This window comes from Haliotis asinina, chromosome 6 (genome assembly GCF_037392515.1).
Source record: "Haliotis asinina isolate JCU_RB_2024 chromosome 6, JCU_Hal_asi_v2, whole genome shotgun sequence".
NCBI lineage: Eukaryota > Metazoa > Mollusca > Gastropoda > Lepetellida > Haliotidae > Haliotis > Haliotis asinina.
In genome coordinates this window covers 41,794,223-41,807,596 of record NC_090285.1, presented here as the reverse complement: position 1 = coordinate 41,807,596, position 13,374 = coordinate 41,794,223, and the positions used below count along the sequence as shown (strand labels likewise).

The 13,374-nt window shown below is 38.6% G+C and overlaps 1 protein-coding gene across 5 annotated transcripts in view; it reads right to left on the bottom strand.

Annotated features, from left to right (window-relative positions):
* Window positions 1–636: 636 nt before the first annotated feature.
* LOC137286761 (serine/arginine repetitive matrix protein 1-like) overlaps window positions 637–13,374 on the bottom strand; it is a 30,488-nt gene continuing 17,750 nt past the window's right edge. For 3 of the 5 annotated variants that reach the window (XM_067818743.1, XM_067818745.1, XM_067818746.1), the window contains 11 exons: window positions 12,331–12,570; window positions 11,494–11,655; window positions 11,175–11,381; window positions 10,805–10,892; window positions 10,204–10,333; window positions 9,135–9,267; window positions 8,275–8,298; window positions 4,454–4,489; window positions 3,060–4,107; window positions 2,389–2,505; window positions 637–2,178 (listed from right to left, as the gene is read on the bottom strand). In XM_067818743.1, coding sequence (XP_067674844.1) covers window positions 2,062–2,178; window positions 2,389–2,505; window positions 3,060–4,107; window positions 4,454–4,489; window positions 8,275–8,298; window positions 9,135–9,267; window positions 10,204–10,333; window positions 10,805–10,892; window positions 11,175–11,381; window positions 11,494–11,655; window positions 12,331–12,570 — 2,302 coding nt within the window. In that variant the 3' untranslated portion in view covers window positions 637–2,061. The remainder of the gene's footprint in view (window positions 2,179–2,388; window positions 2,506–3,059; window positions 4,108–4,453; window positions 4,490–8,274; window positions 8,299–9,134; window positions 9,268–10,203; window positions 10,334–10,804; window positions 10,893–11,174; window positions 11,382–11,493; window positions 11,656–12,330; window positions 12,571–13,374) is intronic. The other 2 variants (XM_067818744.1, XM_067818747.1) reach the window with 1 other exon arrangement.

Genomic DNA, 13,374 nt, shown 5'->3' with positions numbered 1-13,374 from the left:
TGTTTAGGTGCATGTGTAATGGCGGAATGCATTGAACTGTGTACTAATGGCCTGACAGAAGACTTGTGGTGCATGCTTACACTTCTTGTGTTGAACCTATGGTTGTCTAAAGTGAAAGCTTCGTACCATAGTTAACTATCTTCATTTATCATTACTTGTATCAAACATTTGAACAATTATTAATAAAACATCTCGTCACGACTTTTCTTCAGAACTATTTCAGAAATGAAAGAAAAAGGTGATCAGTGATCCAATGATTATGCCATTGAAGACAGCTGTTATCTGATGTCTTGAAATGGCTTAAACTTGCACTGCTGTGATAAAAGCAGCGTAAAACTAAACTGACAATGAAACTCAAGATATCACCGATTTGAAAAACAAATTTCAGCCACCGAATGTTCTTTGTGCATGTGGAATGCTGGGAGGTGCCTGAGCTAGTTAACACAGACGGCAGCGAGTAGGGGTTGACAGCATGATCATCTTTTTTCTCTTTGTTACATAACGGTGGTGGTCCCCAAATGTGAAAACAATCCAACCAAGTTATTGTTTGAACAATAATGGTTGCATGGACAGAATTCCTAAATGACCCATGACCTTTTCAGATCAGGGGAATAAAGATAAAACACAGCACAAACATTATTTTCATGACTTTATTGTACCAGTGACAATGCATCACTGAACATGAAATCAGCCTTGCAAGAGAAATGCTCTAACTATAAGGCCTTTCAAACCAGAAGTGTGAAATGTTGATTAAAACAAAAGGAATCTTCTAAAAATACTCCAAAAAGCACAGTATTGTAGAATACATTAAAACCCTTGCAGACATTCCATCCCACACAAGAAAACAAAATGGAAAAATTTCTCAGTTCAACTTAAAATTATTGTGCATTTCACATGCCATACTTTTGTTGCAATTGCATTGAGTTGGATAACTTGTAACATACTGATCAACTACTGTGATTTCAGTAACTATTTACAGAATAACCGTACCCATGTTGACAAGCACCTTACGGATGAGAAAGACAAGACCATGTTTCTGTGTCATACCATATCAAAAACATGATCTATTCTGCCAATAGCAAATTCACAGGACAGGAATACAATATAATAATCTCTGAAATTACCTTTCAATATCGACAATTGATAATTTCTTCCAGTTCATACCCTGCATCTCAGAGTAAAATGCTAATGAAGTAGAAAAAAGAAACAAAAACAAACATTATCAGAATAGAAGGATTTTAAAGTTGAAGTGTAATTTTAAGCTTTTTTTTTTTTTTTAAGTACAGCTATGTGTCAAATGATTACTGGTAAACTAGTATATTGTTCAATTTAACTGGTGGTGGTGGTGTTAGCCAGTGACAAAAATGACCAACATATTTAAAAATATCTCACACATTTGTTCTTGCCACACCAACAGCATCACATGACCAGAGAAAAAGTATAAATTAATATCACTATTTAAGCAAGTAGGTGAACAAGAGTGGTTACCTGTGATATATTCTCAGCAGCATGGCTAGTCCTTATTGCTCAATAACTGTGGTGTATAAACTTATCTTCAGTCTTAGAAATCAATGGAACAGTATTCTTTAGAAGGAGATTGTTATGCACTTTGTACATAAAGTACATGAAGTGGAATCATGAAACATTAAGGAGTAAAGAATGTACATATCCCAAAGTTCCATTTCTACCATACAAGTTTTCCCACTTCAGTGGACAAATACTTTGAAAGGCAACAGAAAAGGAATGGATTTATAAATCACTGATCCAAGAGATTTCAGGAATTTACAGTTAAGATCTTACAAACTTGCCATGAAAACAGCCAACCTTTCATGCAGCAATTAACATCCATCAGCTCTAAACATGAAACCATCATTCAATGCTAGAAAAATGGAATTTTGGCAATTCACAGGGAACATAGAGTTTATTGGACTGTATTTGAAACTACTCTGTACAATTACATCTTTATTATGACCAAGTCCCAAGGAATAATAACAGGATGCCCACTGTTTGTTTTGAATGAACGTGGAGCAACAGCTAACTGGATTTAGGGTAATAGTGATGTTAGACATCATGCCCCTCCATCACAGCACCAACTTTCATCTTCATGGACATGAGAGCCTTCTCACGCAGCTTCTTTTCTAGCTCTTCTAGAGTCTCCCCCTCACCAGTGTCTGAACCCTGCACATAAAACATTGTCAAGGTGGTGATCAAGTGTTCGGTGGGTTGATATGTGTCTGGTATTAACAAACCAGATTAAAGGAAAATACCATAAAAATATGCGAAAGGAAAATGGGGTTCAAGGTTGCATTCTATCAATGCTTACAAAGGCACTTGAAGAGGCACATGTTGCATTGGTAGCATGTCTATGTTCAGTGGTCTTGTCCTCACCTCAGCAGCATCTTTGGCCTCCTTCTTATGCTTGTGTTTCTTATGTTTCTTGTGCTTTTTGTGCTTCTTGTCCTTCTTCTTTTTCTTCTTCTTGGCTACCTGGTCACCCTCTGAGCTCTGCAACATACAGGAACAACTCTTTTAAAAATACATCTTAAGATATCACAGCAAGAGCATGCTAGTGTTTAGTTCATATGGAACATTTTGGTGGGAAAAGGGAGGAGCAAAACTGGACGAGTGAATTTGTTTGCTTCAGGAAGAAAAGAGACTCGCGTCTCCACACACCGTTTCAAGGGACAGGGAGATAAGCACATAACACGAGTCGGAAAAGGAAAAATCTTAAATTTGGCAAGAATATCAAATCATATTCCCAAAAGCATCCATGCTGACAATTTTTATTGTTTTATTCATGTAGACACTAAGCACACAAAGCGAAGTGGAGCAAGCTCTGCTTAAATGTTGACATCCCTATAATGTTTTGACATTTTTTAAAACAGTCAAACTGTGTGAGTTTCCATTAAAATGTCACAGGAGTAGGGTATATTTTAAAATTATATAGGATGAAGCTAGTGTATGTTGCTAAGGTACAAAGCCAACAGGAAAAATAACACAGAGACAACATGTACAATAAATACTCAAGTCTTTTAGGCTGTCACATTGATTCAGCTCACCTCTGAACCACTTTGTGATGCTGCTGCTGCTGCTTTCTCCATCTTTGCCTTCTTCTTGGGCGTTTCGCCATTGGCCCGGGCTGGACTTGAACTAGGTTCCCTTCTCCTAGGAGCATCACCAGCCTCTGACTTGTCCTTCTTGATAGTGATCACCCTCCTGAATGTGTCCTCGCTTGCTGGGGCCTCCTCATCCGAGTCCACCCTAGGGGGTGTAAGTCCTGGAACTGGTGGTTCTGGTGAGTAAGATGGAGCTCTCTTTGTCTTCCTTGATCTTGGCTCTGGACTGACAGACTTTCTCCTTGGAGGTCTATCATCCAACAACTTGTCTCCTCTCACCTTGGATGGCTGTTTACGACTCTCTTTGGCAACTCGCTGTGGTGAAGGGGAAGCCGAGGAGTTGCTATCACGCCTTGTTCTCTTCTGTGTCACCATAATCTGCCTGCGCGGTGGTGGACTCTCTGAGGTGTCCTTCTGTTTTCTTCTTGGAGATGACGTTGAGTTTTGTCTTCGTCTTGGAGGTGATGGGGATGACTGTGATATTTGTCGTCTTCTTACTGGCGATTCTCTTGTATTCCGTCTATGAACAGGAGATTTAGAAACAGGGGCTTTAAGCTTTCTCCTTGGTGATGGATCTGTCAATTCATCTCTATGTTTAGGTGGTGGTGATGAGGAACCTGATGATGAAGTAGATGGATCCCTCTTTTTTGGTGGTGGCGAGGGTTTGCGTCTGCGTGCAGGAGGTGATGACTGTCTCTTCACTGGATGAGGGGATGAATCAGAGTCTGATGATGATGATGGTGGTCTTCTTCTTTGCATAGCTCTCTGCCTGGCAGGTGAGGGAGACCGGGATATGGGCCGTCTTCTTGGTGATCCTCTCCTCATCTGTGGAGGGGGTGATGGACTAGGTCGGGTTCGTCTTTGGACAGGAGATGATGAGCTACGTCTTCGCCTCATAGGAGGTGGTGATCGGGATCGGGAACGCGACTTAAACCTACTGTCATACCCTCCTGCTCTGCCCCTGGGACTGATCCTGTGTCTGGGAGGACTTCTGAAAACAAAAACATGCTATGTTGTAATGGTGTGTCATACAATAATATGGATGCTGAGGAAGACCAACACAAGAGTTGTTATTAGAAGATAATGTTCCATTAGTGTCAATGAGCGAGTTAGTGTCAGTAATAATTGTGATTCAATTCATGTAGACAAATCATCCTTTAATGCTTGTTGAGCTTTTAAGAACAGGAACCTTATTCTTATGTACTCTTCAGTCACATCCTTATTGACCACCTGGTCTGGTAATCAGCAATGCAGAATACTGTGAACTGCATGCTGGTATGCAATATAACGAAGCTGTTGTCTTAGTATAGTAAACTAAATCTGTAACTACAACCTACCTCCTTGGTGGTGAACGGTATCTTGGGGGAGAAGGTCTGAAACAGAAAACAAACAATACATAACCATAACATGTCACACTTCACAGTACCTTTCAGACACAAAGCATAACAAAAATACATAACAATACAAAAAACAAAAACAAAACAAAAACGAAAAACATTTACTGCACACAGACACACACACACACAGAGAAGCAATTACACAAATAGCAACTCAAAGATGACCAACTCAACTATTTTTCAGGAGCAACATTTTGAAATCAGATACACATGTACTGAGTAATTGTAGGGATAGAAACTATGACTAGCTACAAGCAAACAACCTCTATGAGATAGTCACGATGTTCTACCACCACTACAGAAATGCCTAGCTGGTACTCTTTGCTTGCAGGGAAGGAAGACAAATTCCAACTAACCACCTGTCAGATATAGCTGCAACTTTCTTCTGTCATTACAGAAATACGAGTGAAGGGCATAGCTATCTTGTACTTGAAGAGACGGAAGACCATGTCCAACTAACAACCTCTAAGTGATACAGTTAAAACCTATACTTGTTGGGAAGGAAACCCTCTTTAAGTTCCTGCCAACTACCTCTACAAGATACAATAACTATCACTCAACGTTTCACTGTTTCTTATTTAAAAACCGGTCGAATTCTTTATGTAACTGTTCACATCTCTGTTGTCAACCTGCAATCTGCCTGCATCCCTGACAATATCACATGTGCTGTTTGCTGTCTGCTAGAGTAATTTATTTCCGACCATTCACACTACTGTAAATCTACCAGACCAACTATTTCCTATCAATTTAGGACAAAGAGCTCTTAGCCTGCATGGATGTCCCACAGGCACTACCCCTGAATGATTATGACATGGCCCATAACCAACACAACTACTTATTTCAGACCTAGACATTAACCATTGCTTCCTCATAGTTATACTAAGGTACAAAGGACTTCAAGACCAGTTACATGGCAAATCACTGGGAGTGTTTTCTTTCCAGGGCCCGCTTGCACAGAGCACTCTTAGTTACAATCAATCTTAGGCCCCTACAACCAACTTTACAACCACCATACAATTGTCCTAATCCACTTGCACAAAGATCTTAACTAAGATCAAACTCTTCAATGTAGGAGGTAGAAATTTCTTAAACTTGACTCCTGTCTACAGTTGTCTGCATAGCATGCTGTGCAAGTAAAACATGGAACTGGTTACTACACACAACTGACATACCTTCCTTAATCGCATTTAACTGAAATGATAACGTGGAAGAAAACATATGTACATGTTCTCACTCGTACCTCTTGAGTTATTCTCTAATTTTTTTATGTTCTAATTTTATTTAGGAATTAAGAACGTGATACTGCAACCACAGAAATATCATGTTTTATGAAAATATTGAAATACAAACAAATACATAACAAATTTGGGTCTTGAGTTATTGACCTAATAATCATGGAAATTAAAAAACAACACATTACCAAAATTTCCTTATGATATAACACCTAAATGTATGATTTCTCAATGGCAGTCAATGAAACATAGTTTGGTATCTGCTCAGTGTTATGTGGAGTAAAATCCCAAATATATTCCACAAGCATTAGATTTGTTTGGATATGAAAGGGTGACATGACTGTAGGAAAATGCATGACAGGGTTATATAAAAACAATATTATTATGTGTATGTTGTATGCGTTGTTAAATACTTATCCACACTATGTACATTTCATTAAATATTTTTGTCTTTCAGTTAAAAGAACTTTTTATGTAAATTTCACATGCCTCAGCAAGTGTATTTTCCTGTTTTCCTATCAATTATAGATTTTAGAATAAGAAACAAACATAATTTTGTATGTTATCCAACTGTAGATTATTTTAATGATAAACTAAGACAAAATTAGTGACACAAACATGATGTAAAAGAAATATATGTGGAGATCTGTGACGTCACAACCTACCATCCATTGTATTTGGGCATAGCATATTTTATGGCAATGGGATAACATGCAAAGGGAAACCACTCCCATCTTTCGTAAAAAACACTGCCCTCGAGTTATTGAAAAGGTCATGGCCACTGCTAATTGTATGCAGACACATTTCATTACTATCCTTTCCTTGATTACCAAAAAGGCATCCTTTCTTGATTACCAAAAAAACATGGTGTTCATACTTTTTCCAACATTCTCTTTTTTGCATTGTCTGTGTTGTTGAAGTGTTGAGGTGAATCATACATTTTTTTGTGAAATATAAAAGCAATCTCCAAACGTAAAGCTAATTATTTGTGTGAAACTTACACCAACTTGTACGCCATTTTGCTACGGACTACAATGATCTTAGCTCCATACAACTGGTTCCAACCAATTGCAAGTGTTTCCAACCAATAGTAAGTTTGCAATCGCTTTGTGCAAGTGGATGGCGATTGTAGCTGAAGCCTAAGATTGCAATCTTAAGGATTTACAATAACTGCAGCTCTAAGATTGTTTTGTGCAAGTGGGCCCAGTAAACTAAGACATTTCTCAATGCCCCATCAGAGTAACTTTTTCCTAAGATATTACACACATCTACAGTGACAAAGCACACATGTAAACTGATAAGAGCACATACATAAAATGAAATAAAAGTACATACATTCAATGACATAATGACATAGGAACACATACATACACTGGAATTCATGAATTAATATGTAACTAAAAACAGCATTGAAACAAAGACAATTCAAAATTGGGAAAGTCAAGGGACAAAAAAAAAGCTGCCGTAAAAAAAAAGTAAAAAAAGAAACAGTGTGAGACCCAATGCTTATGAACAAACATTTGAGGAGACATAGATGTTGAACCCCTCACACCTCCAGAAGAGTTTGATTAGGGTTCTGATGACTTTCCGTTCAGTCAGAGCAGACCAACAAGGGCATGAAAACTTCAGAAACTCAAAGTGATATTTGTAGGATGCATCCCTATACATCTACTAAGATGCTAATCCATCACTCTGGTCTCAACATATCAAGTTCTATACTGCATCATCTTGGCAATATAAGTAGTCAAGTTTAAAGTGGGTACAATTGACAAATGAGGTGTGTGTGCACGTGTATGTGTATGGGTGTGCAAGGTCCGAGATGCAACTGGCCTTCTACCCGTTTGTATAATAAGGGTACATACACTGAAAAGTGAGTTTAGTTTAACACCACTCAGCAATATTCCAGCTACATGGTGGCAGTTTGTAACTGGTGTCTGGACCACACAAGCCAGTGATCAACAGCATGAGCATCAATCTATGCGACTGAGATACGATGACAAGTGTCAACCACCCGATCCTGTTAGTCGTCCCCTCTTATAACAAACATGGGTTATTGAAGATCAGTTCCAGCCCAGATCTTCATTGATTCATTGATTTTAAAGTATTTAACTTTAAGTAGACGTCCTTGTGCTGTCATTCAGGATGTCACAGGTTTCAGGTTAAGTTGCATCCCTGAGAAGATGGACTGGAAGTGAGGGGGAGACAGCATGGATGGCAAGATGTGTGTAGCTGTTGTGCAGTAGTATCATGGACGTGACAGATGTCAAGGACATCAGTGATCACACACACACATCCTGTAGGATTAATACACAGTGCATGCACATTAACATCACACACTGTCAGTCACAACCAGCCATTCAAACGGTATGAAAAGTAAATAAAAGGAAACTGTAATTCTTCTACTGGTACTGAATATTGTCTATATACAACCACTGTGCCAAGATTGCTAGATATTGTAAGATCAATGTGGATTAAGTATTCTGAGACAATATGTAGCCAACATTGACACAGCTTGATATCAAATATCACCTTCTGAAGTGAGGAGGTGGAGGTCTGAAATACAAAGGGGCCTGGCATTAGAGATGGCTGATAAGGTCTCAGTAATAGTGTCAGCTCCATCATAAGCGCTTGAGCAATTGCTCAAATATTTACAGAATTGGAACATACATTCAGGTAATAATGACAATTATGTGAAAGCAACAGTTGATGCAAACATTTTCATAGTACGCTTATCATTTCAGTTTCGTTTTGTAAAAAGAGTATTAGAACAACTACTACTGATTCATGATCAATTTGGGATATATACTTCATAATGTTTACAGTGATACAACACACAACACTACTTCCGGACCAATCAATACATCTTCAGGATGCTTGTTTAGTAACAAGGATAAACAGAGCTGTTTTCATTAACAAATCCTTGAAAATCTGCTTATCTGTCATCAATAGGAGGAGCAAATCTAACACTACTAGAGGATTTTCCACTTATGATACTTTGAGTGATAATAAACACAACAACTTCATAGGGTAGAAACTAATCAACTTAAAACAAAAACATATGTCCAAAAGAACACAAAACAATTACCCACCCAGATCTAAGACAAAAATGGGACTGTATTTTACAAATGATTTATCTCATGTGGTCCTTACACATTTTGAATGAGTGTGTTTTAAGTCTTTAGCAATGTTCAAGCATAGGGTACACCTGAAAATGGATCCACACATTGTGGACATTTGGAATCAAACAGTAAATCTTAACTTTTAAAAGCATAAATCTTGGTATTTCATATCTTCACAAACAGAATGGATGTAATTCTTAGATGCATTTACAAGTGTCAAACAACAAACCCTAACCCTTATCTAAACTTTCGTAGCATAATATTAATTACCTTCGTCTCAATACAGGCGACATCCTGTTTCTGCCTCCAAATCTGCGTGGTGATGGTGACCGTCTAAAGGGAGAACGCCGCCGAGCTCGTGGGGAGCTGGATCTCCTCATATTCCGCTTTTGTCGCCCTTTATCTGAAAATATTGATTGGAAAAGGTAAGATTTGTTTATTGTCTACTGCAGCAGTCAATTTTCCAGCAACATGATGGTGGTCTGCAATAAGCAGCTTCTCTGAGTGGCATTTAGAAACTGGCGTGATGAACAAGGTAGAGAATTCTATGGATGTATAACTTCCTTATGCTGGACCAGATAATCAAGTGACTGACATCATGAGCATTGATTTTCTCAGTGAGCCTGACCAACCAAATGCGTTAGTCACCTCTTACAACAAGCATCAGTTGAAGACTAATCCTGATACAGATATTCAAATGGTAACTACAAATAAGTGTGGGTCAGTTGGGTGTTATGCTGCTTTCAGGAAAATTCCAGCAAAATCATGGCTGGGGACACCAGAAATGGGCTTCAGCCATTGTGCTTATGTGGGGAATTGAATCTGGGCCTTTAGAGTGACAAGAGGATATTTTAACCAGTAGGATTCCTGATCACCCCTCTACAACTTAGAACTCATACAAGTTCTTTAGACACAAAATCCACACGATATCAGGACATCAAAGGCATATTTGAGAAGAAACCAATCCTTGACTTGGGAGATCAATTTTTCACAATGGGCAAAGGCAACATGTAAATTAATGCATGGTACGCTTTGAAAAATACTGCCCAGGCACAGTTTTTGGGAACTGACTGATCACGTTACATGTGTTTGGGAACTGACTGATCCTTTGATTAAAGGAAAGTTATTTTACTTGTACTGGATGTATCTTAAAATGAGAACTAAGCTGTACTAGACAAAACCTGGCTGGACCATGGTTCCCAAAAAAGTTGAAACAGACTACTCTGAATTCACAGCAATACAAGTATAATGTTCTATAAAAATGAAACATTCCGACACACAAATTTTCATTGAAAAAAGAACAAAAAAATTAAAGACTTGGCAGAAACAAGCTGAGTACCTCTTTCATCCTCTGATGATGAAGATGAAGAGTCAGAGTCAGAGTTCTCTTCTGTGTCGTGTTTGCGATAGTGACGCCGCTGTTGTACGCCCACCTTCCCACCAGAATCATTTCCTTCCTCATCACTGCCCTAAACGAGATTCAACTTTTGCACAAACAATGCAACAGCGTATCAAGTGACTATATCATGCAAATTAATGATTCTTCTCAGTTTCTGAACAAAAGTTTAAAACCTTATCGGTTTAAGGTTTTGTTGGTTTTGAGTTGTATCACTTGGTTACATCCACCTGACATTAACATTAAAATTTCCTTTCATTGCAACACTATTACATGCACTGATGAAGCTGCTTTATCTATTAGCATCATGAATTTGTCAGAGGCAATTATCCTCTGAAATATCGTGAATCATAGTCAACTGCTTCACTTACTAAACAAATCGGTTATTAAACATGTTTTAAAGACAAAATCTTAAACTGACTAAAAACTAGTCTTTTCAAATCTTTAGTAGCCTTGAATGGTATCTACATGGTCTACTGACAATTGGTTAATACTGGAAAGCAAAGTTGACATATGAAGTTAAATCAAGCACACGCAGTATCACCTTTCCTGTTTTCGACTTCTGCTTGGAACGGGTACGTGAATCAGAGCTTCCTGAGCTGTCCGAGTCTGAACTGGAGGAAGGGCTGCGTCTGATTTATGCAACACATCAGTCTTAGTATCTCGTTTTCATCATTTTGCTAAAGAACTGAAGTTATTTATATTTATGGCAAATATTTATGGCATAACTTAAGGTGCTAACAAACCTCGAAACTCAACTGGGACAAACTAGCATTCAAACCAACAATGAAAGGTTTCTGAAATGCCTCAGGGACACCTCTGCACTGTGAATTGTGGTGTACTGGGTCACCTCTACCTACTCTATTAACTCCACTAAGATTTACACTAATCAAAACAACCACTAGGCTGTGTACCTTCTCCTTGGTGGTCTCTTAGTGACGGGACTCTTGGACCTCCGATGACGTGGGGAACGTTCCCTTCTTCGGGGAGAACTATGCCTATGCCGAGATCGGGACCTCGATCGAGATCGTCTGCGACGAGGGGAACGCCTAGGGGAACGTCGGGGAGATCGTCTTGGTGAATAGCGTCTAGGTGATCGTCTTCTACGGGGAGATCTTGATCTATCAATTTGAAAATTTCAACCATAAATAAACTTGCAGAGTCCCACACAAGTTTATAAAAATATTCCGGACATAAATGAACTATGGCAAAGATTCATGGGATGAAACACACCTGGACCTACTCCTCTTCCGTTTCCTCTCTGGAGTTCTACTGCGATGTCTCTTCTTTCTATCAGGGCTGCGAGATTTTGACCGGGATTTGTCTCGACTCTTTTTGTCTGTCTTAGTGGTGGGTGATGCAGCCTTTTCAGGCTGATTTTCTTTATTTTCATCCCTATAACAAAATTCAATAAAAATTACAAGTAAGGAAATGGAGACTTAAATATCATGCAGATTTCAAGTGACTTAAGGACAGGATTCTAAAAAATACTATAACAAAGTGTTTAAACCTTGCTTGAGGAAGGTGAATAATAAAAATTATACAGCAGTGTTTCAATGTAGATGAAAAGAGTTCGCACTTTGATTAATCTTGTGACAGATTATCTATGACATAACTGTTAGTAAAGCACCATGAACTGCTGACCCCAGTAAGTTGTGTGGGTGATCATGCTTTTACATCACTTCTAGCAATATTACACTAGAAATGGACTTCACACATTGTACCCACTTAGGAAGTCGAACCTTTGTCTTCGGCGGGCTGAACGAACACTTTAACCACTGGACTGCCCCCATTCCTAGCAGGGACATAACTCTTCATAGAAAACTACACCACTCTGTTACCCATGCACAACCTACTAACCTGTTTGAGAAGCCACAACAGAAGAGTTGGAATGCTCAAGGGAAACATTTATCACCAATTTATCACCAACAGACCTATGGCCATAATCAGGGAAAAACTAGACCAATGAACAACTGATATAGATATAGCTTTAGGATGCAGTGAATTACATGTTTTGTTCTTTTTTCTCCATATTTCTCGTAATTTCTATGAGCAAGATAAGACACTCACTTTTTCTCTACATCTTTCTTTTCTGTTGTTCCATTTTCAGTTTTGACATCAGTTTTACCGCTGTCAGGATCTTCTTTCTTTGGTGATGGAGATCGTTTGGAGGATGGAGATTCTTTCCTTGGTGTCTCCGACCTTGATTTACGTTTCCTGTCAGAAGGGGATCGTGACTTCCGCTTTTTTTCAGGTGATCGAGATTTACGTTTCCTGTCACTGGGAGATCTAGATTTGGATCGGGTTCGTCTGAAAGAAAATGTTGATATTTCAACCATGGATATCGGCTTCATCACATTCACTAGTGGTGTCTGGGTTCATACGTCCAATCTGAGCAGTCTAATCACATGTCAATGAATGAAAAAATGAACAAGAGTCATCAGAAGATGACACATACCCCCGGCCCTCACATATTTGAAAGGACAAATCATCTGAAGGTTACTTTATGTCTGAATCATTTCCATGGAAAGCATGAAAAATATAAATGCCTTATATCTGTTAACACCAAAAGGCACCACTTCAAGATTGTCTCATATATCTGCCAAAATCTGTTGAAAGATATCAAATGGTTTTCAAGTTCCAGAAATGAAGCCAATTACTCACTTTTGAAACTAAGTCCGAATTGTTTCCATGGTAAACGGAAGAAATAGAAAAGTCAAAACTTTGAAAACCACTATGTGGTCTGCCTTACGTATGTATCTGACACGTTTTGCTGAAAGTTTTCGAGTTATGCTCCAGAAATGAAGCCCATCCCACCATTTTGAGATTAAGTCAGAATTGTTTGTGGAAACAGGAAAAATGATAAATCACAAAAATCTGCAAATAGCAAAAGGTACCACTTTAAGGTCTGCCTCACATATCAAGCAAGTTTTGCTGAAAGATACTAAGATGTTTTCAAACAAACAAAGCCCATCTCTCCCTCTTTAGACTAGGTCCGAATCCCTTCCATGGAAAATGGGAAAATGATCAATTACAAAAATCTGTAAATAGCCAAAAGCACCACTTTAGGGTATCTCACATATTTGCAGACAGACATTAGGAAGTTTTTGAGTT